This window comes from Zalophus californianus, chromosome 3 (genome assembly GCF_009762305.2).
Source record: "Zalophus californianus isolate mZalCal1 chromosome 3, mZalCal1.pri.v2, whole genome shotgun sequence".
Taxonomy (NCBI): Eukaryota; Metazoa; Chordata; class Mammalia; order Carnivora; family Otariidae; genus Zalophus; species Zalophus californianus.
The window spans coordinates 190735540-190763079 of NC_045597.1; the positions used below are offsets into that span (position 1 = coordinate 190735540).

At 44.4% G+C, this 27540-nt stretch overlaps 1 protein-coding gene across 1 annotated transcript in view; it reads right to left on the reverse strand.

The window, feature by feature from the left end:
* IQCA1 (IQ motif containing with AAA domain 1) overlaps positions 1 to 27540 on the reverse strand; it is a 156880-nt gene that overhangs the window by 38122 nt on the left and 91218 nt on the right. Inside the window, exons 9-14 of the mRNA XM_035726476.1 lie at positions 26340 to 26415; positions 19230 to 19336; positions 18958 to 19059; positions 12239 to 12303; positions 8561 to 8643; positions 1711 to 1818 (exon numbers count right to left, since the gene is read on the reverse strand). Of these exons, the coding sequence (XP_035582369.1) occupies positions 1711 to 1818; positions 8561 to 8643; positions 12239 to 12303; positions 18958 to 19059; positions 19230 to 19336; positions 26340 to 26415 (541 nt within the window). The remainder of the gene's footprint in view (positions 1 to 1710; positions 1819 to 8560; positions 8644 to 12238; positions 12304 to 18957; positions 19060 to 19229; positions 19337 to 26339; positions 26416 to 27540) is intronic.

Sequence of the window (27540 nt, forward strand, 5' to 3'; positions counted from 1 at the left end):
AAGGTGCCGGGGAGTGGCAGATAATTCTTGCTAGGAATGTAACAGGGGACAGCAAGGGGCTGGGGAGGGAGACTGAGGCCAGCTGTAGGGGTCCCTGGGAGGTGGCGGAGGGTTGCAGATGTGCCAAAGTTGCTGGCCGAGCGCCCTCCTCCCTTTTCTCCCTCCACGTTCTGGGGGGCAGTCATATTTCTGGGAGGGGAATGGGTGAACGCTGACCAGATGTGTCCTGGTTCTCTCATATCTGCCCAGGGGGCTTGGAAAGCTCACACCTCATCCTGGGAGCCCGGGCTGAGGCTCTTGGGGCTCTGGAGGCCAGCGGGTGCTTGTGTTGCCTGGCCACGGTGCAGAGTGGCCTCACGGCGTGTCCCCAGGGCCCTCTGCAGAGTGGCTGGGTTGACTGGTCCTGGCAGTGGTGACTTGAACACAGGGCGAGCAAACACATTCCGTGTTGCCACTGGACACAATTTTAGACCTATGAAATTTAAAGGAAGCACCCAAAGGCAGATCTGTGAATGTTCTCATCTGTCTGGCCGGTTTTTGCCTTGCAAACACACACATCAGTCCCCAGAAGAAAGCCCTGCTGGCTCTGGGACCTGGGCAGGTCAGCAGCCCGTAGGGACTTCGGGTTCCTCATTGACATGAGGAGGATTCAGGTGGGTTGCTTTCTTCTTCTGATGTTTTCAAGGCCGCTTGGAAACAATATCCATTGTTTTGTATCCTTGAGCCAAGATCAAACATACTGCCCCCTTCAATGATGTCTTAGGAGTTCTGTGAACAACAAGCTGGGTCTTGGTGCTCTCTGCTCTACTGTTTTTCCATCTCACTGTGATTTTATTTTATTTTGCATGGGCATATCATAAATATTGCATATCTATTTGGTTGACCCCAGAAGTATCATATAGTTATTTATGATATAAACTTTGTATATATAAAATTTATGTTGACCCCCAATTCCACTTACTACTTCTGACATTAAATTAAAAGAGGAATGAACCACTTCTTGCCAATAGGTCTAAGTCAAAGGAGAACAATATTATAAGTGCCCAAACTATTCCCATATTATTTTAAAGCCAGTTAAACAAATAAAACATGATTTCTATTTCAGAATTGTCATCAGAGCCAGGCCTGGCTGCCCCAGATGACTCAGGTCATACACATAAAAAGGTTATTAAAATGATAAGTGTGAAGGAGAGCATCAGAGAGCCACCCTTCCTGCACCCGCATCGCAGAACTCTGGTCCACTGGTCTGAAGAATCATGATGGAATCTTATTTAGCAGTTAGAGTGGACGTCAGTGAAAACCAACAGAGCCTTGATCCTTTAGATTCGTGAAATACACTTTCACTGATTCATGAAAGGCCGGCTTTGTTAAGGACCCAGTAACAGAAGCCTGTGTATAAAAGGCAAGCCTAACATTAGCCCTTTGTCTAATTTGATTAATTTTAATTGCAGGTGCTTGCTTTGGTTATTATCTCTCCAGATGATTGCTGACAGGACTTTCAGCCCAGAATGTTAAGCAGGCACTCAGAAATGGTGTGGACGTGCTCCCCGGCTAGCACCTTCCTGTGCTCTCCGGGATGCACAGTTGCACTAGAACTACCCTCACTCAAAATGATCAGCACAAAGAATTCAACCAGGAAGATGCCGCCAAAGGCACCAAGCAGTGCACCCCTGCTTCTAGGAAACGTGCAACAGGGTGTGGAGACTTTACCTAGTGGCAAGATCCCGTACAGGGCGATGAGCTGTCTGACATCCAGGAGGGAAGGCATAGGTTCTATGGATACCTGGCGAAGCGTGGCCCCCAGGTAACTGTACTCTCCTGGAGGAACAGAAACAGAGGATAAGAAATGGGAGACTGTGTTGGTCTGAGCTGCATGATCTTGGCACCTGCAAAACTAACACACAACACATAGTCAACATTTCTGAGCAAATAGAATGGTGTTGCAGGGAGTCATGGAGAACACATCTTCTCTCAGATAAAGGCTTGAGAAAACCCGTCCGGTCATGAAAGCGCCGCTATGCCCCTGTAGTAACGGGGCATTCTGTTGAGTAGGACGCTAACCTCCTCGGATTTCTAAAAATAACCTTTGAATACCTGAAGTAGAACTAAGTTCTAAAATGAAGGACGTACAAAGTAGACTAAAATATGGTAGGCTTTATTTAATTTATATTTATATTCCAAGCAGTTATGCTTAACATTGGCATAAGCTTTAAAAATAAATTATTTAAGATCAATGTGGAATTTGTATTGGAGCAGTGTAAATCTGAACCTAAAATGCAATCATTTGAAAGGAAGGATATGAGTCTAATTTAGGATAAATAGAAACATCTCCTTTTGCAGGTAATATTCATTTACATTTTTATCATTTTCAAAGGATTACCAAAGGAATAATACAGAAATAAATCTCTACAGGTTTAATTAGAAGGCATCAAAGGTCTTAATTGTAACTCGTCATAAATCTGAAGTGTTATTTTCTAACTAATTTAGATAAGGTCACCAAGAAAATTAGTTTGCCTGTCTCCATTTGTCATGAGGAGGGACCTTTATATGCTCACACAGTTCTCTCTTGATTTGTACCTGAATCTGAAGGAAAAATATTCAATGCATGAGTCACAGTGTCTTGATAATTTTTTTTTCTGGCTTTTTCTTTCTATAAGAAGTATGGATCTTGCAGAGCTTTTGATGTTCTATACATATGTCCAATAGAATGAGCTTACATGTATGTGAATTAAGAAAAGCTTTAAAGCATTTTCAAATGCTAAGAAAATTAGAATTAAAGACCAGATAATGCTGAGGCTGTTTTGTTGTGGAGGGCAGGCTTTCAAAGCTCCCACATGAAAAAAAAAAAAAAGTCCTTGGCAAGGACAATGGGTATTGGTGGGGAGAATTGGTGATAGCGAAAACTTCCCTTGCAGCTTCTGATCCCTGAGCTTTTTAATGAGCAGGTAATAAATAGGAGAGTGGTTAATTTCCCCTTCACTAGAGCAGGAAGAGATCCTGTAGCCTCCATTAAATCCAGTACTTATTGCTGTAAACATGACATTAGATCTTGTCTAATGACATTAGAGGTGATCTGAAAGTGACCCCAATTTTCCTGCTTAAATAAATCCATATTAATACCCAGATGCACCATATTTTCTAGGACCTAACAGATTTCGTTTAGACACATTATATTAAGTTGAATTAGTGGGTGGTGGTTCTAATGGAGTGAAGGACACCACCAGCCCCAGCTGCTTGCCAAGCGTTGGGACTCATCCTGAAAGCGTGTGGCTGTGTTTCACCATAAACCCTTCCCTTCCACTCAGGCAGAACTTAGAAACTTCAGGATTCCCTGCACAGATCCCAGGTCTTCTGAAAAGGCATTTTAAGTACAAGGCATGAACAAGGGCAAGAAAGCCTACAACAGTGGACGGAAAAGAAACAGGGAACGTGTTACGGGTGCGTCTGACTGTGTTTCCTTACAATTCCTATGTTGAAATCCAGGTCCCTGATAGCGCAGAAAGTGACCTCATTTGGAAATATCGTCATTGCAGATACAACTAGTGAAGGTGAGGTGATTAGGGTGGGTCCCAGTGCAATATGACCAGTGTCGTTTATAAAAAGGGGCCATGAGCATGCAGGTGTGAAGCTGGATGCAGGGATGTGGAGTTGCAGCAGAACGCCAGAGGCTACAGCTAACCTCCAGGGGACAAGGCGAGGGATGAAATGATGAGGTCAGAGGAGCGCAGGGACATCGGGGCAGCCAGGCAGTCGGAGCAAGAGAGACATGGGGCTGGGGGTGCATAGAGGCTATAGCAAAGCAACAGCTTCTCCCTCAATCCTCAGAAGGAACCAGCCTTGCTGACACCCTGATCTTGGACTTCTAGCCTCCAGACTGTGAGGGAATGTTTGTGACCCCTGTTACAGCAGCCCTAGCAAACTGGTACAGAAGGAATCAAGTAATGGAAGAGAATGGGGACATCAAAGCAGGAAAAAAATAACGAGAAATAAAAAAAAAAATATTTGAGAAATAAGGGTGGGATCAGCCTCTAGTGTTCCATTCTACCCCACACAGCATCAGAAAGAGTATGAAGAAGAGAGCAATTTATAACAAGTCCTAGCTTCCCAAATACGCTCCTTGGGGACCAGGGGCAGAGGCCCAAGAGCAGATGCTGCTGGTCGGTGTTTGCCCCCCCGCCCCGCCACCCCCACTCCACCAGGGCTGCACACGAACCGTCTCCCAGCAACGAGGACGGGCACGCGTGTTACACGGTCATGGGTCAGGAGTACGGACTTGTTCATAAGCTGTGTGTGCTGGACCCAGGCAGCCCAGCTTCCAGGACGAGGTCAGAAGAGAGATGGCTCCAGGTAGACTCGGTGTTGTGACAGTTTTGCTGAGATTGTGCGGGACGTGCTGGGGTGTCATTGACTCTGAAGCTCTGGGAGGGTTTCATGTGTGTGAATATGTAAGTCATACCATCTAAGATGCTGAGTTTTCTCCTCTGTAGGGCAGGCTCTGAACACCAAGGAGAGTACGAGAAACACTAACTCTGGCCTCTGGTCAATGTTCCCCCAAAGGCACAGGGACTGAACCATGGGTGGGGCCGGATAGTTTAGGGGAATACTAATTTGTGTTTGCTCTCCCTGTATTTTGGCCTCAGGCAGTGGCCTTGCACTCACTGCTTCTGTGATGTGGCCTGGTGGGGGGACACCCATAGAGACACCACGAAGTCATAAGCCGTCTGATTGGCAGCCCGCCGAGCCTGCCAAAGACTGGGCAAGAATGTTACCACCAGCAACAGCAGGACAATAACTAGTTTGGCGCCAAGCCAAGCCAAGCATGCCCTCTGAATGCCCCGTCTCTTAACTCACGAATACAGTGATTTAACAAGGCAGGAGCTGTGATTGTTCCCCTAATTGTGGAAACTGAGGCACAGAAGGATCACACAAAGGGCAAGCATCCTTCAGAAGGTAAGGGGTGAGAGAGGGGACATTCTATCTTTCACGTTTTATTTCTCTTAAAGCATTATTTATTCATTCTTGGATTCATTATAATTTATTTTCTAAAATGATTTTTCTCTTTATTTCTAATATTCCTTGGGTTTTGTTTGCTCATTTCTGAGGTTTTCTAATTCCATTCTATGTATTCTTACAGTTCTTCTGTAATTTTCATATAAGCTAACGTATGTGTTAGCTTGCTTGAGAGAGTGGGCTCCATCTATGTGTCTTTTTGTGATGTTAATTTACCCCTCATTCTTCTTTTTGATAGAAACGTTGCATGGGCTTTGATCTTGGAGGTTTCCATTGCTTAATTTTATGTGAGATAGTATTTTTTCTACTTTTAGAAGAAAGTTTGGTGCGGGATAGCTTTTTAAATGCCATAGAGCCCCTGCTTCTGTTGTTTCCAGAAAAATTAAAAGCACGGTCGGTGGTGTGCCTTTTTGAGGTGGCCAAGCCCCTCCCAGTTCCGGCTGTAGCTGCTGCCTTGGTCTGTTGGACCTCCCTGTGAATGCCTGCTTGTCACTTTGGCGTTCTTCTGCTCTGTGTCTCCAGCTCCTTGTACTTGGGGTTTGAGGGGACACCTTGTCATTTAGTTTTGGTGTAAATGTCCTCAGGTTTCTGCTTTTGCTATCTGGTTGCTCTGCCTATTTTTACGTGGGGGTTTGGGATGATCCACTGCCATCTTTCAAGCTAAGGATCTTAACTAGGAAAAAATAAGGAAAACATGGAAAAGCCCTCATAGCAGTTTGACTGATTTTGTTTTAGACTGGGTCATTTTCTTTTTCTTTTTTTTCTTTCAATTTTTTAATTAAAATTCCAGTTAGTTAACATGCAGTGCAATATTGGTTTCTGGAGTAGAATTCAGTGATTCCTCACTTACATACAACACCTAGTGCTCATTACATCAAATGCCCTCCTTAATCCCCATCACCCATCTAGCCCTTCCCCCACCCACCTCCCCTCCAGCAACCCTCAGTTTGTTCTATATCTTTAAGAGTCTCTGTGGTTTGCTTCTCTTTTTTCTCCCCCCGCCGTGTGTTCATCTGTTCTGTTTCTTAAATTCCACATATGAGTGAAATCATACAGTATTTGTCTTTCTCTGACTGACTTATTTTGATTAGCATAATACTCTCTAGCTCCATCCACCTCATTGCAAATGGCAAGATTTCATTCTTTTTGATGGCTGAATAATATTCCACTGAATATATATACCACATCTTTGTCCATTCATCAGTCGATGGAACTTGGGCTCTTTCCATAATTTGGCTAATGTTGATAATGCTGCTATAAACATCAGGGTGCACGTACCCCTTTGAATCTGTATTTTTGTAGCCTTTGGGTAAATGCCTGGTAGTGCAATTGCTGGGTCATAGGGTAGTTCTATTTTTAACTTTTAGAGGAAACTCCATAGTGTTTTCCTGAGCAGCTGCGTTCCCACCAATAGTGCAAAAGGGTTTCCTTTTCTCCACATCCTCATCAATATCTGTTGTTTCTTGTGTTGTTAATTTTAACCATTCATTTAACCTGACAGCTGTGAGGTGGTATCTCATCATGGTTGTGATTTGCATTTCCCCAATGATGAGTGGTGTTGAACATCCTTTCATGTGTCTGTTGGCCATCTGGATGTCTTCTTTGGAGAAATGTCTATTCATTAGACTGGGTCATTTTCATTTGAGGTCTGACTGCATTCACTTTGGCCTTATGTGTCATAAAGATGCTGCCCGGAGACTGAGAGATCATTGCAAAGTCCACGATGGGTAAGAAATCAAACAGAAGATGAGAAATATGCTCATAATTTGTTTTTGGAGACTCCACCTTGTGCCACCACTGCCTCAACACTAGAAATTCAGTGATGAACAAAAATACACCATGTCAAAGGAAAAGACAGACAAGGAGAAGTCAGAGATCCCAACCACAAGGAAAGGGACGGTGTTCTGTTAAAATGTCATGTTTTCATATGAACAGAATTAACAGAGCAAAATCAAGGGAATCCAGGAGAAAACCCTTTGGTAGTTGAACAAGAAACACACAAAATAAATAGAAACCCAATATATATTCTAGTATATGTCCTCATAAAATTCTTATACTGTTAGGAAATATGAATGCTCCCCCCAGGCCCTCAAGAAGAACTGTGGCTTTATTTCAAAGGCATTAAAGTAATCATTTTTTGATCAGAGGGAAATGTTAACCTTCTTGTTACTACAGGCCAAAATTAGGTCAATGTGTAATATAATACAATGAAAAAAGAGAGATTCCATGTTTCTACACTGATACCACAACAATTTAAAAAGAGGGTGGGAAGGACATTTCTTTCTAGAAAAATGGCATTTACTAAGTATAGAAGGGTTGATAGAAATAGAACACCCCCATTTTATAATTACCCTAGCAGTCATCGAAGCAGGCAAAAATCATCAGTGGAGGATAAAAACCTTTAAGCCAGCTGGGAACAGAATCTTCAGAGCCTCAAAAAATCCCGCCCGCAGCCCCGCACCCCAGGTTATTCATTAATTAGGAAGAGGAAAGTGAAGCTTGACAGTGGAGAAATCTGGGGAACAGCACTTTGGACAGTGATGATACTTAACATCCCCAGTGATGGGACACATGTGTCCCCAACATGAAACACTGAGAAGGACATAATATCAGCCCACCTCCCCCCCCACTGCCGAAACATTTAACCTGAATCAAGTCATGAGGAAACCATCACACTACTTCTGTTGAAGGACAGTTTGTGCAACAGCTCAGACTCTGACAATGTCAATGGTGTGAAAGACATCGGGTTGGAAGTCATTCTAGATTAAAGGCATGAAAGGCAACTTAAGAGATATGAACCCCACAGCCATGGTCCTTGATTGGATTTTGGATTCAGAAAGACAGAATGTGTAAAGGACATTATTAGGACAACTGGGGGAGTTGATTGCCTACTAGGTATTAAGTAATGGCATTGCAGTAATGCCGAGATGTTCCAGTATGATTATCCTTTTGTGGTTATGCGGAAGAATGCCCTGGTTCAGGGCAGATGTGAGAAAGTGAACATTATACCTGCACTAAGGTGCTGGGATTATGAAGAATTTTAAGCTTTACGTGTGTTTTCAGGTCATCACGTTGTTTTTTAAAAATTAAGAGAAAACATTTGTTAGAGATGGTGATAGCAAATGTCTCTCCTCCTTCCTTCCAGCTACTTCTGGGGCGGCCCCTTCTGGAAGGAATTCCTCCCGTAAGAACTGTGTGTTGTTCAAGTTCCAGGTGCTGCTCCCCTGGGGCATTTTGTTTAAACCCAAAAGTATGAACAAGTTCTCATTTCCTCAATTTAGCTTATGCCAGACAGAATGCCCCAAGGAATTTTGCTGGTAGGCTCAAAAACCTGCCTCTACCACATTCGGGGAGAGAGCAGGACCTGTGAGTTCACAGTGCAGAATGAATGCAAACCCATTCAGTCCAAAAAAATCTACTATGATCCACTATGGGCCAGGTTTTGGTTTGGACAAAAATGCAAATGAAACATATTTCCAGCTGTTGGGACCTCAGAACCCAAGGGGCAACATATGCGGCACATATATGTGTTGATTTCGGTGTACCTTACCGATGTAATCAGAGAGGTTAACTTTCAGAGCCTGGATCAGCAACCCTTCTTCCACCAGTTCCTTATACAGAGACTCAATGGTCCTGGTGATAAAGCAGACCAGCTATTCCATGAGCAGACACATAAAACCAGCATTTCTGTTAATCACCACATATGCAGAGAACTTTCACCAGATCTATTTCTAAGCACATTTGTATCTATGCAAATAAGTTGATTTTTAGAAGCATTTCTACAATTTGGGGACATACTAGACTTTAAAAAACAATACTTTTGCTCATCCACGTGTACGTCTGACATTTCCCACTAATAAGAATTATATCTGTGGGCATCTGAGACCAGCTATACCTCCTGCAGTCTGCCCTTTCATTAGTCCTTGTGATGGCACAGATAGGAATTAGAAATTGCCCAATAATAGTAGCACAATGGGCCCACAATTATATATTCAGTTAGCATCTGCAACCCGTAGTAGATCATTAATCCTTTGTGAAATTGGTGTTTCCTTTTAACCCAACAGCATAATAGTTTAGAAGAAATATCTATAAAGAACAAAGGCTTATAGGGGAACTAATTCTACTACGAAAGACAAAATGTCTAACGCGGTGAGTGTGATGATTTTTTTAGAAGGATGTTATACTTTTCCATAGTGTTTACAGATGTCAAAACCACTTCCCTAAGGGGGCCTTGGGCATACAGCCAGCACACTGGTAATTTATACTAATTGAGGAAAAAATCAAGATAGTATCCCACTTAATGAATGAAACTCCCAGTGAAATTAACTGGGGCTTGGCTTGTAGGAATTTAGATAGGTCAAGCTCAAGTATTGAGTTTAATCCTTTGAGATGTTTTATCTATTCCCTTTTCATTTCTAGGGGCCGTATGTTTTAGTTCTACCCTAGTCTTTCTCTAGAATGAAGGATTGTAAATATAACTGTATTTAACCAGTTCTTTGTTCTATGATCCAGGTTAGTGTGAGCAAGGATATCAGTTATATTTAAGCCAAATACCATTGGGATAAATGTTAATTCAATGACCCCAGTCTTTGATTGACTGGAATTTTATCCTTTCAAATATATTTAAAATAGGGTTTAAATTAAAATACCATTTAAAATTCTGCTGCGGATTAAGAAGGTTTTAATTGTAATGGGATTTGGGATTTACTTCCTTACTTCCTTACTTCCTGCAAGGAAGTACCAACTCTAGGTTTTTAGTTAGAATACCGATTTAATATAAACATAGAATATATGCATAAAATATTAACATAAAATTGAAGAAGATTCTCTAAAACAATCAAAACAAAACACATTAAGAAGCCTGGAACACAAACCTATATTTGGGTCTTTCCAGTGAAATGAGCTTCTGTTAAGGAATAAAACATTTCAACTTTAAAACTACCTTCATATGATAAAAGTACTGGTTTCAGGTTGATAATAACTCGATGAGAGAAAAGGAAGTTGTCTTACAGCGACTTGGTGGAATTAGCCCTGGTCTAGAGACCTAGGGTCTCCAAAATTGAAATAAAAAGTCTTCCAGGAATGAGATAATCAGCTGTTTCTGTACGTTTGGGCATAAAAGTGAATAAAATAATCCTGGTCTCTCTTCATTTCACTAGAGAATGGCTTGTGGCTCATTTACAATAGTTCATCTGTACAGAGGCACATGCAAGAACATATTCAATGTCTAATGGGTATTGTTCACCTGCCACGTGTGTGTGTGATCTGTATTGTTAAAGCTGCATTTTATTTGGTAATCCCATCTTTACATGCATGAGAATATGAATGGATAATTTTAATTTAGTGACTGGGTCATATTGGTAGATTTGATTTTAGCTCTGGTTTGTGTCTGGATAAGGCACTTCGCATAATCTTCTTCACCTGCAAGACTGTTCTTGGTTTTGGGACTAATTTAAGAGCAAAGGAGAAAAGTAGGTTTTATAAGCTACTAAAAGACACCTGTGGCCTGTGGCACTGTGTGCATGCATGCGCTGGACCCCCATCTAGGGAAGGGACTGTGCTGCCCCTTGGGTCCCCAGGAGGCATCAATGTTGGTGCTCAGAGGGATTGGTGACCCAGGAACTGGGCGACTGACTCTCAGGATGCTGACCAAGCCCCTCTTAGGCAGCAGTCAGCCACAGCATCTTGACCCTGAACCTGTCCCCAAACGATGGAGAATCAAATGAAGAAAACTGCCTTTACAGGTACACTGTAGGAGCCTTTTCTCCACAGACCCAAAGCCCACACGCCCTTCTGGCTGCCTTTCCAGAGGCTTCCTGTCAGGGCTCCAGGCATGTGCACTAACCCTGGAGCACTCTCGTCTCCTATTTCCTTCTGGATGGTTCTAAGCTGGCTTCCTTTCTCATGGATCTGCTCTCAAGCAGAGTTTGGGAATGTATCCCTGGTAGCCAGGGGATGACTAGGAAATACTCCCAAACAGGGGAGCAATACATGGTATCCATTAACAAAACCCATGGAAAGAAAGATATACCTTCAGAATGATTTCTGACATTCACTTACTAGGGATTGTATTTTATTTTATTTTTATTTGCTTATTTAATTGAAGAATAATTGACACACAATATCCTATTAGTTTCAGATGTGTATCATAGCGATTCAGTATTTTTATACATTACAAACTGATCCCCATGATAAGTCTAGTCCCCAATACAGTTATTACAATATTAGTGACTATATTCCCTATGCTGTCTATTACATCCCCATGACTTACTTATTTTATAAGAACGTTGTACCTCTTGATCTCCTTCCCCTATTTCACCTGTCCCACAGGCCTCCCCCAGCTGGTGACCACTAGCTTGTTTCCTGCACCTGTTTTAATTTGGTCATTTTGTTTTTTAAATTCCACTACATTTCTTGAAAATACCTGAAAACCTAAGACCTATTTATTTCCAGTGTTAAAGCACTGAAGGGCCGTTTCAGTTTAAAAAACGAGTGTTTAAAATGATTCATGAGTATCAAAGTTTGGCCAGTGGAGCTCAAGGCAATGGAAACACCCCTCAATGAGGCGAAACCCCATCCTTCTCTTCAGTGAGCACTTGTGAAGTGCCTCACTGGGCTGGGCCCAGGACAGGGCAGAAAATGGGAACAGTCTCTGCCCTCCAAGAGTGTCAGTACTCCCTCAAAAGTTGGATCAGGATGCTGTTTCTTGAACAATTTCTTAAGAACCCCCCAAATTTTGGGGTGCCTGGGTGGCACTGTCAGTTAAGCATCCAACTCTTGCTTTTGGCTCAGGTCATGATCTTGGGGTCATGGGATCAAGCCCTGCATCAGGTTCCACACTTGGCACGGAGTCTGCTTGGGATTCTCTCTCTCTCCCTCTGCCCCTCCCTGTGCTTTTACACGCTCTCTTTCTCTCAAATAAATAAATAAAATCTTAAAAAAAAGAACCCTACAAATTTTAAAACTAAAAAAAGTCGCATGATCTCAGAGGTGATGCTGGTGTCCATCCTTTGGCGTACATCTTTGCAGGCTAGGAGGCCACTCTTCACGCAGGACTGCAAAGCAGCCCCAGCATTTCCAGGGTGGAGACGGTGTGGTGGGCAGAGAGGGGTGCCTTTCCCAGGCTGGGGCCTCGGATTTTGGTTGTGACCTATACTCTGCTCTGGGCCAGGGGCCTGGGGGGGATGGCGCTCAATGTGCAGAACAACAATGCTAGAGCACACCTCACCTGTCTGCTGTCAGATCTTTGTCCTTCCCTCTTTTCCCTTTTTTGCCTTTCTTCCCTTTCTTTTTCTGGAAAAAATGGAAATAACCAATAATTTAGTAAACACAAGTGAGCAAATTGGCTATAGAACTTAGGTAGGGCAGCAGTTTTTGGTCGTGGTGGCAGAGAACGGGATGGAAAATCCACTGTGGCACACCGGATATGCGGTGGCCACATTTTCCTGGACGGAGGGCTTGGCCTGGGAAACTGCAGGTTGCTTATGTGGGCATGTCCCTGGGTGGGTAGACAGTGAGGTCTCCCCTGTGAAGCCTGCACGGGGTCCGATTGCCAGCAGGCTCCGAGCATCCTGGCTCTCTTCTTATGGGCTCTCATCTACAAAGGATGAGAGCGCTGTATGCTCGGGTCATCAAGTTGTGCCAGCCTTTGACACCCAATCTCATGCCCTGTTAGCATCAGTCCCCAGATCTGGTTCCCAGAGGGCTCTACATTCTGATTACTGTGACAGCTGGAGGGACGTGCTTGGAAAACGATCTTTCAAAACAGTGCTGCTGATCGCTTCACTACTCTGTTTAAAGCATCCATTGGTACCTCCCCATTGCACCCAGGATGAAGTTAAAGTTCACCAGCATGGTGGATGGGGTTCTTCCAGCCTGGCGCTCTTCCCTTCCTGGCTCCTAGCTCCTGCCGCTAAGTTCTTTCTCAGACCTCCTCGGGCCACCCATGGTCCCCATCACGCAGGCTATCAAGCACTTTCTTACTGTCTCAGCATCTCTCATTCCTCCATATCTATGTCCTCACTCACTATGAATTTTATTGCAGTATAATTTATGCACAGTGAGCATACCCATGTCCAGGCGGATTGCCTTAAACACTGCCCAGTTCAACATCTAGAACATCTCCTCATCACCCCTGATCTGTCTCTCATTCTGCTTTCCAGCCTGTGTGTGGCTGTTCCTCTGACCTCACTGTAGATTCACACTGCCTGCTGTTGCACACGGAGTGGTACACTGTAAACTCCCTATGTCTGACTTCCTTCAGCTGTTATTATGATTGGAAGATTCACTGATGTGATTGCACGTAGTGATACTTCATGATTTTCAGGTTTTTACACATTAAAATGTTTAATTTGAGAAAATGGTGGATTCACATACAGTTGTAAGAAATAATACAGAGATCCTGAGCAACTTTTACCAGGTTTCTCGCAATGGTAACATCTGGCAGAACTATCTTACAAGGTCACAACTGACACTGGAACAGTCAAGATACAGAACATTTCTGTCTCCATCAGGATCCCTCAGGTGGCCCTTTCCTGACCCACTCACTTCCCTCCCACAGGTACCCCATCTTTAATCCCCAGAAACCACGAATGTCTCTTCCGTGTCTGTAATTTTGTCCTTTTGAGAATGTTGTATCAACAAAATCACAGAGTATGTGTTTTTTTGCTTTTCACTCGTTATAATTCTCAGGAAATGGGGAGAGGTCATTTTATGTATCAGTGGTTGTTCTTTTTTGATTGCTGTTTTCAGTTTTGAGTTATTATGAATTAAGATGTGTGTGTGTGTGTGTGTGTGTGTGTGTGTGTGTGTGTGCACATGTGCGTGAGTCTTTGTTTCTCTGGGATAAATGCCCATGAGTGCAATTGTTGGGGTGTAGAGTAGTTGCATATTTGGTTTGCAAAGAAAGTGCCTAATTGCTTTTCAGAGTGCCAATACCATTTCACATTCCTACCAGTAACATATGAATGATCTAGTTTCTTCCCATTCTTTCCAGCAACTGGTGTTGCTACCCTCATGAGTGTGTGGTAATTTCTCATTGTGATTCTAATGTGCATTTCCCTCATGGCTAGTGGCATCTTTTCCTGTGCTCATTTGCCCTCTGTATAGCCACACCAGTGAAATGCCTCCTTGTGTCTTTTGCCCATTTTCTAATCGGTTGTTTTTTAACTGCTGAGTTTTGAGAGTTCTTTGTATGCTGTGTGTTGCTAGCTCTTACTCAGATATGTGGTTTGCCAAAAATCAGTCAGGAATATTAGTGTTGGCCTACTTCTGGGTTGTGTGTTCTGTTCTTTTGATCTATGCCTCTATCCCTCTACCAATATTTAAGTTTAATTCTGTCATCTTCATATTTGTTTTCTAATTGTGCAATCTGTTCTTTTTTCTTTTCCTTTCCTGTATTCTTTCTAATCAATCAAGTACTTTTTACTTTCTCACTTTTTGTTCACTATTACTTATTAAATGTAGTATCATTTAAAGAATTACAAAATATATTACTAACTTATTACAAATTACCTTAGGCCAGCATTTTATGGTGTCCTGAACAACACAATAACCTTACAAGTCCGTTTACCCCTACCTATCTTATTGGTTACTGTTGTCATATATTTTATTTCTACATGTTATAAATACATAGGACTTTGTTACTATTCTTGCCTTAAAAAATAGAATATTCTAAAAGTCTTTTATATTTTCAACAACTGATCATTCCTTCTTACACTTCTTTGTTTCTATTTGGGATCAATTTCCTTTAGCCTGAAAAATATCCTTTTGGTATTTTCATATTGTGGATCTGCTGCCGCTAAGTTCCCTAAGATTTTCTTTGGGAACATCTCTATTTCATTCCATTTTTGAAGGATATTTTCACTGGGTCCAGAGTTCTAGGTTGGCAGTTAATTCTTTCCAGTCTCTAAAGATGCCATTCATTGCCTTCTGGCTTCATAGTTTCTGCTGAGAAAGTCAGCAGTAATTCTTACTCTTATTTTTGTTTCCTTGAAGGAAATGTGTCTTAAAAACAACAACAACAACAAAAAAAACCTAGTAAGATTTTGCCTTTTATCTTCGACTTTTAGCATTTTGACTATGATGTGTTGAGATGTGGTTTTCTTTGTGTTCATCCTTGGACCTCACTAAGGCTCCTGAATTTGTGGCTTCATGTCTTTCATCTGATTGGGAACCTTCATGGACATTACTTTTTCGTGTATTGCCTCTTTCCCATTCTCCTTCTTTTTTGGGGATTCCAATTACACGTATAGTGCAACATTGACCATGTCTCAAATGTCTCTTATTCTCCATTCTGTTCTTCATAGTCTTTTTCTTTTGCTTCAGTTTAGTTTTCCTATTGGCTGGTCTTTAAGCTCAACCTGTCTTCTGCTATGTCCATGCTGTTGTTAAACCAGTTCAAGGAGTTCTTAATTTCTGCTACTGCAATTTTCAGTTGTAGAATGTTCATTTGTTTCTTTTAAAATTAGATTCTCAATTTATTTTTAAATATGGCATTCCTTCCTCTCCTACTTATATATGCTAGCAGTCTGGGAAATGCAAAAAATAGAGTCAGGCAAGAATTTTACCCTCAAGGAGCTTCTTAGCTTCTCCAGGAACTCCTCTATCCTTAAAATTTCTGTGATTACAGCAGGAGAGGAACTTAGGAAACAAAGGGCCTCGGAGAGGTAGGACCTCACCCATTGATGTCATCATGGGGATGACAGCACATCCAGAGCAATCCAGTCTTGCAGATGTGGAAACTTGCTTTTGTCAGTACAGAAGCTTTGTCTGTTTTGTTCTCTTCTGCACTCTGAATGCCTTGAAATATACCTGGCATATAGTGCTCAATAAATACTTATTGAATGAAAAAAATTAATAAAGATAGTCTGTCCCTCAAGCCTAATTTTGGATCTACAAATAACAGAGAATGTGGGATAGATGGTAATGTAAGTTGATGAATTTAAAATGAGACACACAATTGCTAAGAGAATCAGACCCTGTAGACTTCCATCTTATAGAAAAATCAACATGAAACTATAATAACTCATTGGAAGTTTGCTTGGTGAATATGGAATCAGCAAGGGAGGTGGCTGGATGCTGTGAATTGCTGCTGATGCTATACTGTGATGTCTTGAGGCACATATTTAGCTTATAGGAATCAATCCGCATGGAATCCAGATTTGACTAATTTATTTGATAATATGTATTGAGGACTTGCCTTGTGCCAGAAAGGGTTACGATGGTGAACAAGCAAAAAAAGACAATCATACAGTTCCTGCACTTACGGTCCTTGAGTAGATTCGGGAAGGAAGATACCAACAAAATGATCTCACTAGTAAATATAACATTAAAGCTCTGATAAAGCACCAGGAAGACCTAGTAGACAGTGCCAAGTGTATGCAGAGAAAGCAGACTTACTATGGATAGCTCAGAAGGCTTCCCTGAGGAAGAAAGACTTGGACTGAGACCTAAGGGATGAGTAGGATTTAAGAAGGCTAGGGACTGGGGGCATGGGAGTAAAGATGGTTCTTGGGCGAGAACAGCATGTGCAAAGGCCCTGTGGTGGGAAGGAGCACAGTGGGTTTGGGGGGACAAAGAGGAAGGTCAGGGTGCTGAAGTGCAGCTTGGGGAAAAATGCACTGGCCAGGTCAGACATGGCCTTGTAAGCCTGGCTGAACATTGTCATCTTTATCTTAGAGGATTAAAATGCCATTGAACAAGTTCAGTATGGAGTCATAAGATCAGATTTGTATTTCGAAAGGAAGATTCAGGCTGCTGTATAATCTCTGATCAAGTCACTTTCTCTGGATGACGAGGCAATACCGCCTAACTCTCTTCTTCTGGGTCCTTTTTCTCCTTTTCTATGTACGAGGTTGACCATCCCCCTTCTGCTAATGGTCTTCCTGAGGATGGGATTTGGTATAGTTGATTAAGTTTCAGCTCACGAAATTAACACCACATCCAATGTGTGTCTCCGAAATTTACGCCTAAGTCATTGGTTTGGAATTTGGGGCTCTCAAAACTCCATAGTTACACAATTACCATCAATCTATTGGGATACCCTGAGCACACCCATTGCATAATAAACCAGCTTAATTCCAAGAGGGAAATTCACAGCAACCCCTCCCTGTGACATATCATAAGTTGTGACACAGAAATGGCAGGCTGCAAGGAATGAGAGGGGCCAGTAGTGTGAGAGGGTGAGGAAGACCAGTCTGATGTTGGGCCTGCACAATGATACTTGTTGGGTAAAAGGAGAAAGCCTATTTTCAGCCAGAGGGGTACAGCCACTTCCTGCCTTCATTTCCTATTTTGTTTGGCTTGAATTCCATGTTCAATCATCAAAACATCACTTTTTCATGCAGATATGCAAGACATCAATTGGATCAATTGTGTCATCAATAAGTGCCCTCACCTACTAGTGAGAGAATAACCTATAGATGACCCTCATTAGGTTTCAGGGGTGTATCCTCAGGAGGGCTATGAAGGACATTCAGGTGTCGAACTGAAAAGTCAGAGTAAACTGGGAAACTGTAAACTCAATACAAAATGGATCGGGATAGCGTCATCCTAAAGGGACTGGCTGAACGAGACACTCATGGAGCTGGATGTATGAAAAGCTCTAAGAGTACATGAATTGCAAGAAGTGTCGATCAGCCACGGAACCCTGAGAAAGCCATCAAAGAGGCAAAGGCTGCCCCCCTGCTGACACTGCCAAGGAGGGCAAGTCTGGCCTCTCCCTGGAGGATTCTGGCCCCAGTGGCAGGGCTGGCTGTGGAATGAAAGTGGGAGTAGGGGCCTAGGTTAGGAAAAAGCCAGTTCTTTCCTCCTGCATGTCTCCTTTACTCCCATGTGACTACCACATCCACAACACTTTTGACACCAGATGTGCGTGTGTGGGTTTCCCGCACGAAGCAACGCTGGGTGTCCTACAACTTGACTCCATTCTTATACTATCTACTTAGGAATAGCATCAGATCCCACAGGCCAAGGGCTCCGTCCCACCCACCACGTCAGATGCCAATCGCAAGTCCGTGTTGTCACCTGTGCTTCTGACCTACTGGTTATAAACCTGAGGTTCCCACGACCCCTTCCCTGAGTCCAGTTACTTTGTTACAGCGGCTCACAGAACTGAGGGAGACACTTCATGTTCACCAGTTTAATGGAGGATGTGATAAAGGGTACAGACCAACAGCCAGACAAAGTGGTACTTAGGGCGAGTTCTGGGAGGGTCCCGAGTGCAGGAGCTTCTGTGCCCGTGGAGTCAGGGTGGTCACTCTCCTGGTTTGTGCCTGTGTTCACCCTCCTGACATTATCGGGATTTCATGGAGGCTTCCTCACGCAGGCACAACCAATGAGTTGTCTCATTAGGACAAATATGCTCCAAGTACTCTCATGACTTAAGGATTTACAAGGGTTTCAGGAGCTCTGTGCCAGGAACTGGAGGCAAAGACCTGTATATATTTTCTATTATCTCACAGGGCCCAGTAAATGAACTTTGCATATTAGGATCTAACTGGCTACTCCCAAACACTGTGAGATGGATTGCTGGCAATTTAAAATTCAGTTCTTCTGATCCCTTACTCACAAAGAACTTGCTCATTGCCACTGGCCTCCCGTACAGATCTCCCTACAGGGAGAGAGGGGCAGACATTCCAGGCACATCACTGGCTTCCCTGATGGTCTTCAACCTATCTGTGGGGCTTGGGTAATGCGAGTCTGCAGTGAGGAGGGGTGGGGCGGGTCACTCTCAGACCGTTGGGTGTATCCCATTTATGAGCCCATGTCCCTGAGGACTACCTGGTGGGACAAGGCACATCCCCCCCAAGGAAGACATTTCCCTGTGCAGTAGCCTGGGCCCAGCCAGTGTTCCAGGTAGCGCACCAGACTCAGCCTGGGCGGCGCTCCTGCTCGTGATTCGAATCTGCATCTGCCTCATCCCTCCCATGCTCACTTGCTACTCACCTTTTTATCTCCTTTCTTCTTTGCTGCTTTGACCGGATACTCCTTTTCTCTGTCCACAGCCAGTTTCAAGTTTTTTAGTTCCTGTCTCATTAGCTCATCCACCTAGGCGAGAACAAAACACACCACTTTTGAGTGACTCTGTGAGCCTTGTGTTTTCTTTGTAAAGTTTAAAAATAGCGTAAAATCTGGGTTGGCCATGGATGGGAAATTGTGAAGAAGCCCAACGGCGGCTGCTGATGACTTGTTTTCGTGCAATGTAAGTGCGGTGTTACCTGCGCTCTGATCTCCGACTCCAGTTCCTTCCGTTTCTCCTGTTTGATCAGTTCCGGGTCATAGTCCTGGGGGAGATTCCCTGACTCGTCCTTATTCTTCCACAGGTCTGGGGTCCGGAAGGATCAAGGAAAGGAAAATGAATTTTTTCTCAACATGAAGATGAACGAAAACAGTTATTGCAGTATAACACACAAGTCTAATTTTCTATTCTATTGCGTGGAATGCAAGTTTGAATAAAATAATCAAGAAATTATTGACGGCAGAGTGATGAGACTCGTGCTTTTTTTCCCCCCAACTTCCCAAATGGGAAAAATGTGCTTGTATAATATCTTTTTTTAGAGAGAGAGATATATAATATATAATATTATATTATTATAGATGAAGAAGACAACTACTAATGTGAAAACATAAAAAGTAGGATACAAGTAATATTCTTCTAATGATTATAACCATGTAAAAATAATGCATTAATTATGGGATTATGTAATTAGACAAATGTGAGATGACTATTTTTGTAATATGTTTTATATTACTTTCATTATTCAAATGATTCACTAAAATGTGAAAGATTTTATCGCTAGCTGAACCCATCCGTGATTGACCCCAGCCCCTTGTTAAAAGACAGCACTGAACATACAAGTACCCATGACTTCCCCCTGACAGCTGTATTTTTGAATTACTTTTTGGATGTGTTTGAAATCATACATGTTTTACATTTCCCTTTTGCCTGGCCCTGGCACTGAAGAGGATGGTTAGAGAAATGTGACCTTAGTGGAAATAAGGATAATTTTGTATCACTGGAAAAAAATTGAACTAAAGCTCATTTCTCAGAGGGGAATTCCAAATGTGGGCCGAGGTACAGATCAGCGGGATCCTGGCACTGGGAAGTGGGGTGGTGTCCTATGGAAAATGAGACTTGTCAGTCTGGGAAATGAGATCTTTTCCCAGAATCTGTGCTCAGAATGTGATGGAAACTTGCCAGAACTCAACCTGCAACCCCCACCCAGCTTGGCTACTTCACTCATCCTTAGGACAGTGATGCCCTTCAACTTGGGGAGGCAACAGAGGGCCACGGGGACCAGGCAGAGGCTCCCCCACCCCGGTCCAATGTTGGCTACCCCTCGGGAAGAAGGGGGGACCGTGCGGGGCTGGATGGCAGTGAGCATGTGAATGAATGGGCAGAGGTTTCTCAACCAGGGCCTCCCCTATGGGCACAGCAGGGGCATCCTGAGACTGGCCAGGAATGTGTCCCCCTGATGCGGCTGACTGAGAAGGGAGGGACAGTCACAGACACAGACAGAAACATACGTCTGGGTGCTGTCGACAGCAAGCGGTGTCAATGATGAGGACCGAAAGTGGAGAAGGTGTCTGGAAAGACACCTGGGCAAACAAACGAGAGGGAAGGGTCAAATCTGCAAATCAATCACAGGGGTCTGGGGTCAGCAAAAGAGACCAAGACCAAAGAAGGGACAAGATGTGGTGTGACCCAGGAAAAGCTGCAGATCCGGGAGAGACGGACAGCAGAGCAAGGAGATTCTGATGCACGACCAAAGCTGGCCAATGGGCAAAGAATTGCCCCAAGGGCTTTGGCCATCTGATGTCTGCCCAGGGGACGCGGCCCATGGTTGGGGTCAGGTGGACCCCCATCCTACTGTTTCTCGGCTGTTGGTCTTATGGTTTTCATCCTCCTGATTGACAATTCCTACTTCCTGAGGGGGAGGGGGACTCTGCAGGACAGCTGTGCCCAGAGCAGACACCTGTCAGCAAAGTGGAAGTGATGGATGGGTGCCTGAGGGCCGGTGAATGTGTCGTCTCCAGGTGATCGGTCAGGACCCTGTGGACCAGACAACTACAGGAAGACGGGACGTGGAAATACAGCTCCAGTTCTCTGAAAGTGTGGGAGCCCCAGGCAGAAGACCTGACAATGCTCCCAGTGGTCGGCATGGAAATTTCCAGAAGTGGAAATGGGGACCAGAAGGTGTTGCCCCACACAAGTCAGGCAGGCCCACCTCACTCCCAGTGCGTACTGTGGGACTGGGTGTTGGCCAGAACAGAGCCTCTCTGGAATCCGGGTCCAGCGAGGGGTCTCAGGCTCCCCCGGCTTCCCATCAGAGGACCGAGGCGGGCGTGGCTGGGTAGGGTTCTGCCAGTTGCTGTGCTGGCCAGGGTCTCTGCCATGGTCACAGCCTATGGTGGTGCAAATCTGGGGGGACAGATTTTGGAAATGGGGGATGATGAAAGGACCCCAGTTTCTCCTGGGGTGGCTACTGTAGACTTACTAGAAATGGAAAGGAACTAAGTCACAAACATGGTACAGTTTTCATAGAGCCGATTCACCCATGTGTCTTTCCCCATCAGGGTGGCCACGTGACAGGTGGCCCTGCCTCTGGGGCAGAGAAGGGATGATGGGGCCAGAAGTGGGTTTGACACCTGTCTCCTGGATGTCCGCCTGTCCGTGGATGACCCCAGAGGATGTCATCACCTGGGCGGGGCAGGTGACCAGCCTGGAATGGAGTTCACATCTCCATGAAGACCAAGAGGGAGAAGACCCGAAAAAGACAGGATGGAGGCCACCCCTACAGGAGTGGGCACACAGGAGATTGCTAGAAAGCTAAGAGCCGAATTTTTATTATTTTAAATAATCAGTCCTGTGACTGAGTACCAGCCAGAGAGGCCTATCCTGTGTTTTACAGTCAGGGAATGAGAAATATTGCATGGCATAAATTGCCTATATCAGCCCATTGATGTAAAACACGTTTTAAGTCATTAATTGAATTTATTCTTGGCCCCGAATCCCCCTAGCAGGTAGATTTTGTGGCTGGTCTGTAAGGTGCGTATTCATCCAAGGAAGAGTTAGTTTACACTTCCCTCATTTGAAGGTAACTGTCCTTTCTCAGTGCATTTTCTGAAATGCACATGAACTTAAATTGTGGAAAATTTTAAAATGTATGAAAACTACAACACGTTTTCTTAAGAGTTTGAAATTGTAAGTTCTCCCCCTTGAAAATACTATGAAGGGTTTAAACGTGTTAAAAAGTGCTATTTACCAGTAACTCTTGCTTAACAGATGTCCCCTTTACATGATGGTTAAATCTCCAGCAGCAAAGTTCACCTGTTTTTATTAAGATATTTTAAAGCAAAATAGCTTTGCGGTGGCGAGGAAGCTACTTTGCTTTCTCACTAGACAGACTTGTTAAAATCTGGAAGCCGTGCATTTCCTAAAGAAAGGGACGCAGAATATTGAACAGGAAGGAACATGAGGTGATTATTTATATAAAAGCACCTCGTAACAAATTCTCATTCCGGAGTTGTAACTGTGTCTCACAAATAAAGCGGTGCTTAGTGGCCTTTGCTGATTTCACCTCGACCGCCCTTTGAATGGTCCTGGTTTTGCGCAGAAATTTTGCTTTTCTCATGACACTTCTGCACAGGGCACCTCTCAATCCCTTCAAGAATTTCATGGACATTTACAAATGCAGGAAGCTTTTCAGGGCCCTCAAAGCACTAACAACTGCCCCAGGAGCTTTCATCCCCAGAGTGTGAAAAGCTGGCTGGGGCAGTTTCTCACGTAGGGGTGTGATTAAAATGCTAATGTCTTTTTTGAAAAGGAAAACCTTTGATTTTTGAGAAAAGAATTCTAAGATGAAGACATTTAATTTCTTTAAATGACCAGAGACCTGGCAGATAACACAGGAAGTGCCACAAACCCAGCCAGGAAAGTGGTCCTTCAGGCTTCTGCTCCCAAGTGACCACTGCTTGGGTTTTTTTTTTTTTTTTTTTTTTTAGCCTTGATGGAAACAGATATTCTACAAACAGCGTAATGGAAACATATTACACAAACGGTGTGGAAAGCCTCAAGAGCTTTCCTGAGTGGGTCAGCAGGTCACCAGCCTTGGCTTCCCACGGGAACATCAGATTTCCCCGTTAATTTTTGTTTTTATCAAAATAATACACACACATTGTTTTAGACCAAGTCGGAGAATATGGAAAGGATTATAACAAAATACTGTCTAATTCTGCCTTCCAGAGAAATTGTCCAATGACATTCATTCCTGTATTCATTCATTCATTCATTTAAAATTGCATGGAATAGTTGCAGATTTATCTGCAAATCTGATTTATTCATAAGTTTAAATCATGAGTTGATGGAACCTGACTGTGGGCCAGGCACTGCTCTCAGAGTGGGCAGACAGCAGGGGGCCCTGACACCTGGGACCTGGCGCCCCCCTCCCCCGTGGGGAAGCAGGGACACCCACATCCCCGTCAGCTGGAGGTAAGTAAAGTCAGGTGGGCACAGGGTGAGGCTGGAGACTGTTACCCCACAAAGGTCTCGGGGAAGGCCTGCAGGGACCAGCACTGCAGACAAGGGGAACGGACAGCACCAGGTCCCTGAGGTGGGAGTGACTGGCTTGCTGGCTGAAGAGCACAGAGCCCACGAGAGGCAGGTGTGAGGCGGGAGTGAGGCGGGTGTGAGGCGGGAGTGAGGCGGGTGTGAGGCGGGTGTGAGGCGGGAGTGAGGTGGGTGTGAGGCGGGAGTGAGGGGTGTGAGGCGGGTGTGAGGCGGGAGTGAGGCGGGTGTGAGGCGGGAGTGAGGCGGGTGTGAGGCGGGTGTGAGGCGGGAGTGAGGCGGGAGTGAGGCGGGTGTGAGGCGGGTGTGAGGCGGGAGTGAGGCGGGTGTGAGGCAGGTGTGAGGCGGTCCAGCTTCCTGAGAGCTCTTGGATCTGTGTCTCTGTTGTCGTACACTTGTCATGTGGTCACTCTGCTACTTCTTGATTTATGAGTTTGAGACAGGAGCCCCTGACTCCCTGTTATGGCAGAGGCGGGCTTGGCTGTCTCTCACCCACCTGTCTCTCCCCTTATTCTCTCCTGATAGTTATTTCCGAGGAGAAGGCAGCCAGGCCTTCCACCATGCTGAGGAAAACTGTTGCCCGAGGGAGGACTTCAGCAGAACATGAATTGGCCAATGACCTGATGTGTTCGAAGGTGCAAACAATGACCTTGGAGGTTGGTGACGGATGTGTAGAATATGAATATGAGGGTGGCTGTAAAGAGCAAAAGAAATGTGGCACAAAGTGGCATGTGAATAAGGGCATCTCCTGTTGCGGACACACCTGAGTTCCGGAGGCATCCACTGCACGCCAGTGACCCTGCCTGGGGATGCGTGCCGTTCCTAGCTGGGCCTTGGATATTGTTGCTGCCAGCCTAATTCGCACAAGCCACTCAGCTTGTGCCCCTGTCCCCACCTCATCCACCTCTACCACACCCAGTATGTTGTAGGTTGATGGTACGTGCCATCTTTGTGTCTTCACGGTAGCCTTGCACATTGGACACAGTGGTTGTTGAATGAATATGTAAGTGAGTGAATGTGTCTGATAGCGATTGCTCTGCACTGTGGTTTGTAGTGATTTGAGGGCACCTGCACCCCAATGTTTATAGCAGCGATGTCCACAATAGCCAAGCTGTGGAAAGAGCCCAGATTCCATCGACAGATGAATGGGTAAAGAAGATGTGGTATATCTACACAATGGAATATTATTCCACCATCAAAAAGAAGGAGATCTTGCCATTTGCAATGACGTGGATGGAACTAGAGGGTATTATGCTGAGTGAAATAAGTCAGTCAGAGAAAGACAAATACCATATGATCTCACTCATATGTGGAATTTAAGAAAGAAAACAGAGGATCATAGGAGAAGGGAAAGGAAAACAGGATAAGATGAAACCAGAGAGGGAGGCAAACCATAAGAGCCTCTTAACCATAAGAAATAAACTGAGGGTTGCTGGAGGGGAGGTGGGTGAGGGGGTTGGGGTCACTGGGTGATGGACATGAAGGAGGGCACATGATGGAATGAGCGCTGGGTGTTATACAAAACGGATGAATCAGTTTTGACCTCTATTCCTGAAATTAATAATACACTATATGCTAACTAACTTGAATTTAAATAAAATGTTAAAAAAAACCGATTTGACTTCTCAAACTTGAGTGGCAGCATGTGTTCTAATAGTTCCTGCTGATAAGGGGACAGTTGTGTTACTTCTCTCGGTTGTTCTGAAGATCAAATGAGATGAACATGGAAAACGCAAAGGCTTGCGTGCCTTGGGTGTCTAATAACGTGAAGTTACTGCTTCGACTTCCTTCCTCCCCAGTTAAAACAGCTGCCAAATCCCGCTGATGTCCCCTGTCCCCTATGCCTCCCCCCTCGTTCAGCATCATGTGCACAGTGGGACCCTCACCACTAGTGGAAAGTGAAAGAAGTTCAGGTGGTGCACGGACATTTTTATTTTATACAACGAGCATCTCAAACCTAAAATGTCGTTGATATTGCTGCTGAGGATGAGGCTCAGTTTATTGGGGGTAAAAACCATGAGTCAGTGAAAAAATATGTTAAGTAATTAATAGTACCAGTGCTGTCCAGATAAGACCAGAATTAGGGAGAAAGCACATGCATGACTGACGTTTGGAAATATTCTACTTGACATCCTTGTTGCAGTTTCTAGGAATTACCAAAAAGCACCAATGAGCGGGGTCATCGTGGCAGGTCATCCTGTGTTGGGATTCATCCTGAGGGTGGAGTGGAGCCAAAGGGGCTGGATAATTGTTCCAGTAAATTGTAATAGGAATGTCAGAAAGACCAATTCCTACACTTGCAGCTCCCCTCAGATTCTAGCTACTATGTTAATTATGCTGAACAATGGACAAAAGAATTATGTGTCCGTCTGCGGGCACCTGTCTTGGTCTGACAGGATTGAAACAAATTTTATTGTACATCTGGTATTGATTTTATTAATTTAAACAATCCAGGACAATCCCTTTCATTCCCAGCAAGAGAATGCTCAGCTCAAGTCCTATGGGTTCGAAAACAGAATGGAGGTTTCGATTGTGTTCTCGTACTATTCATACCTGGCTCTTTTTACCGATCCTATGCCTTTAGGCGACAAGGAATTTTAAAATAGAGACGGACAGAAAGTCCAGGCTATGAGCCGCATGATTTCAGCCTCTCCCGACTGAGCGCCTAATTCTTCCCCACACAGGCTGGGTGCTAGGGCCAGGGGTCATGCTGGGTGGACCGGCTAACTCCCAGTTGCCCCGCATATTCCCCTAAACCAACCTTTGTACACGTTATTTCCTTCCTCCATCGTGGGAAGGAAAACACTTGGTGACATTTTCCAGCCGTCATCTTCTTCCTGTTAAAGAAGAATGATACTTCTGTTAATTACAGGGCTACTTTGTCCGGACTAGACAGTACAAGGCACACACATCCTGATGACTGGACTAAGGGAAGGCACACAGGCTCTTTCTTGGTTTATGAGCGAAGGTCCGACCCTTTGCCCGCCCACCTGGGCAGTTTCTCTGCTGGCCAGTCTGAGCAGGGCATGTTGCGTCCACCAACCAGGGCACGGATGGTTCTAGAAACTCAGCTCCGCCTGCAGGCTCACTGAGGCTCCCCTGTGTCAGTCACCTCTCCCAGGGTACCCCACGCCATGAGTTTGGTCCTGTTGTCTGATGTTCTGGCTCCTTCTTTGCTCTGAAAGCTGATTCCCAGCCTGAGTCTTCCCACCTTCCACCAGCCGCTTGTAGGGACATCAAGCTGGCTGCAAAGTGAGGAAAGGCTGGAGGGGAGGCAGAGATGGCCATCTTCTTTCTCATTAGAATTCCATTGTCCCATCTTCTTTTGTGGAAAATTGCTCTTTGGTCTGAGGCGAGTGAAGCTGTTCTGTGAAGCTGTTCTGGATTCTTCTCGATGAAAAAGAGTCTCTCCGTACTGTGTAGGATTTGCTTCTACTTCCTGGCACCTGCTTCTCTGGTCCAGCAGACATGGGGAAGGGAGTGTGATGTAATGAGGGGGGAATCCCAAAGCCTGGTCAGTGAGAGTCCGAGAATCCCAGTGCAGGACAACTGGGGATCCTTCACATGAATGGGCATGTGGCAAAGTGCAAATAGGGCCACCTCTGTTACATTTTTAAAGTGCGGGCATTTGGCAAATACCTCTGAACATATAGGCTCAAATGTCAGATCGGTCACTCAGTGGCTTTCAGATAATCTGATTGTTCCCTTCGGTCTGTGTCCTCCAGGTTGTGGGGGGGGTTACTGTGATTTGGAAGAGGCTGATTATTTCCCACTCAACCAGGAGTGAAATTATACTCCAATTCTAGATCTAGAAGTGAAAATCAACCCAGGAGCTCTCATTACTATTAACCATATTTTTTTTTTTTAAAAAAAATGCACCAAAATAATGTGATAGCTCATTGCAAAAAAATATTAAGCATCCCTTAACTGTTTTCAAACTTGCATTTAGAATGTCACTTTAC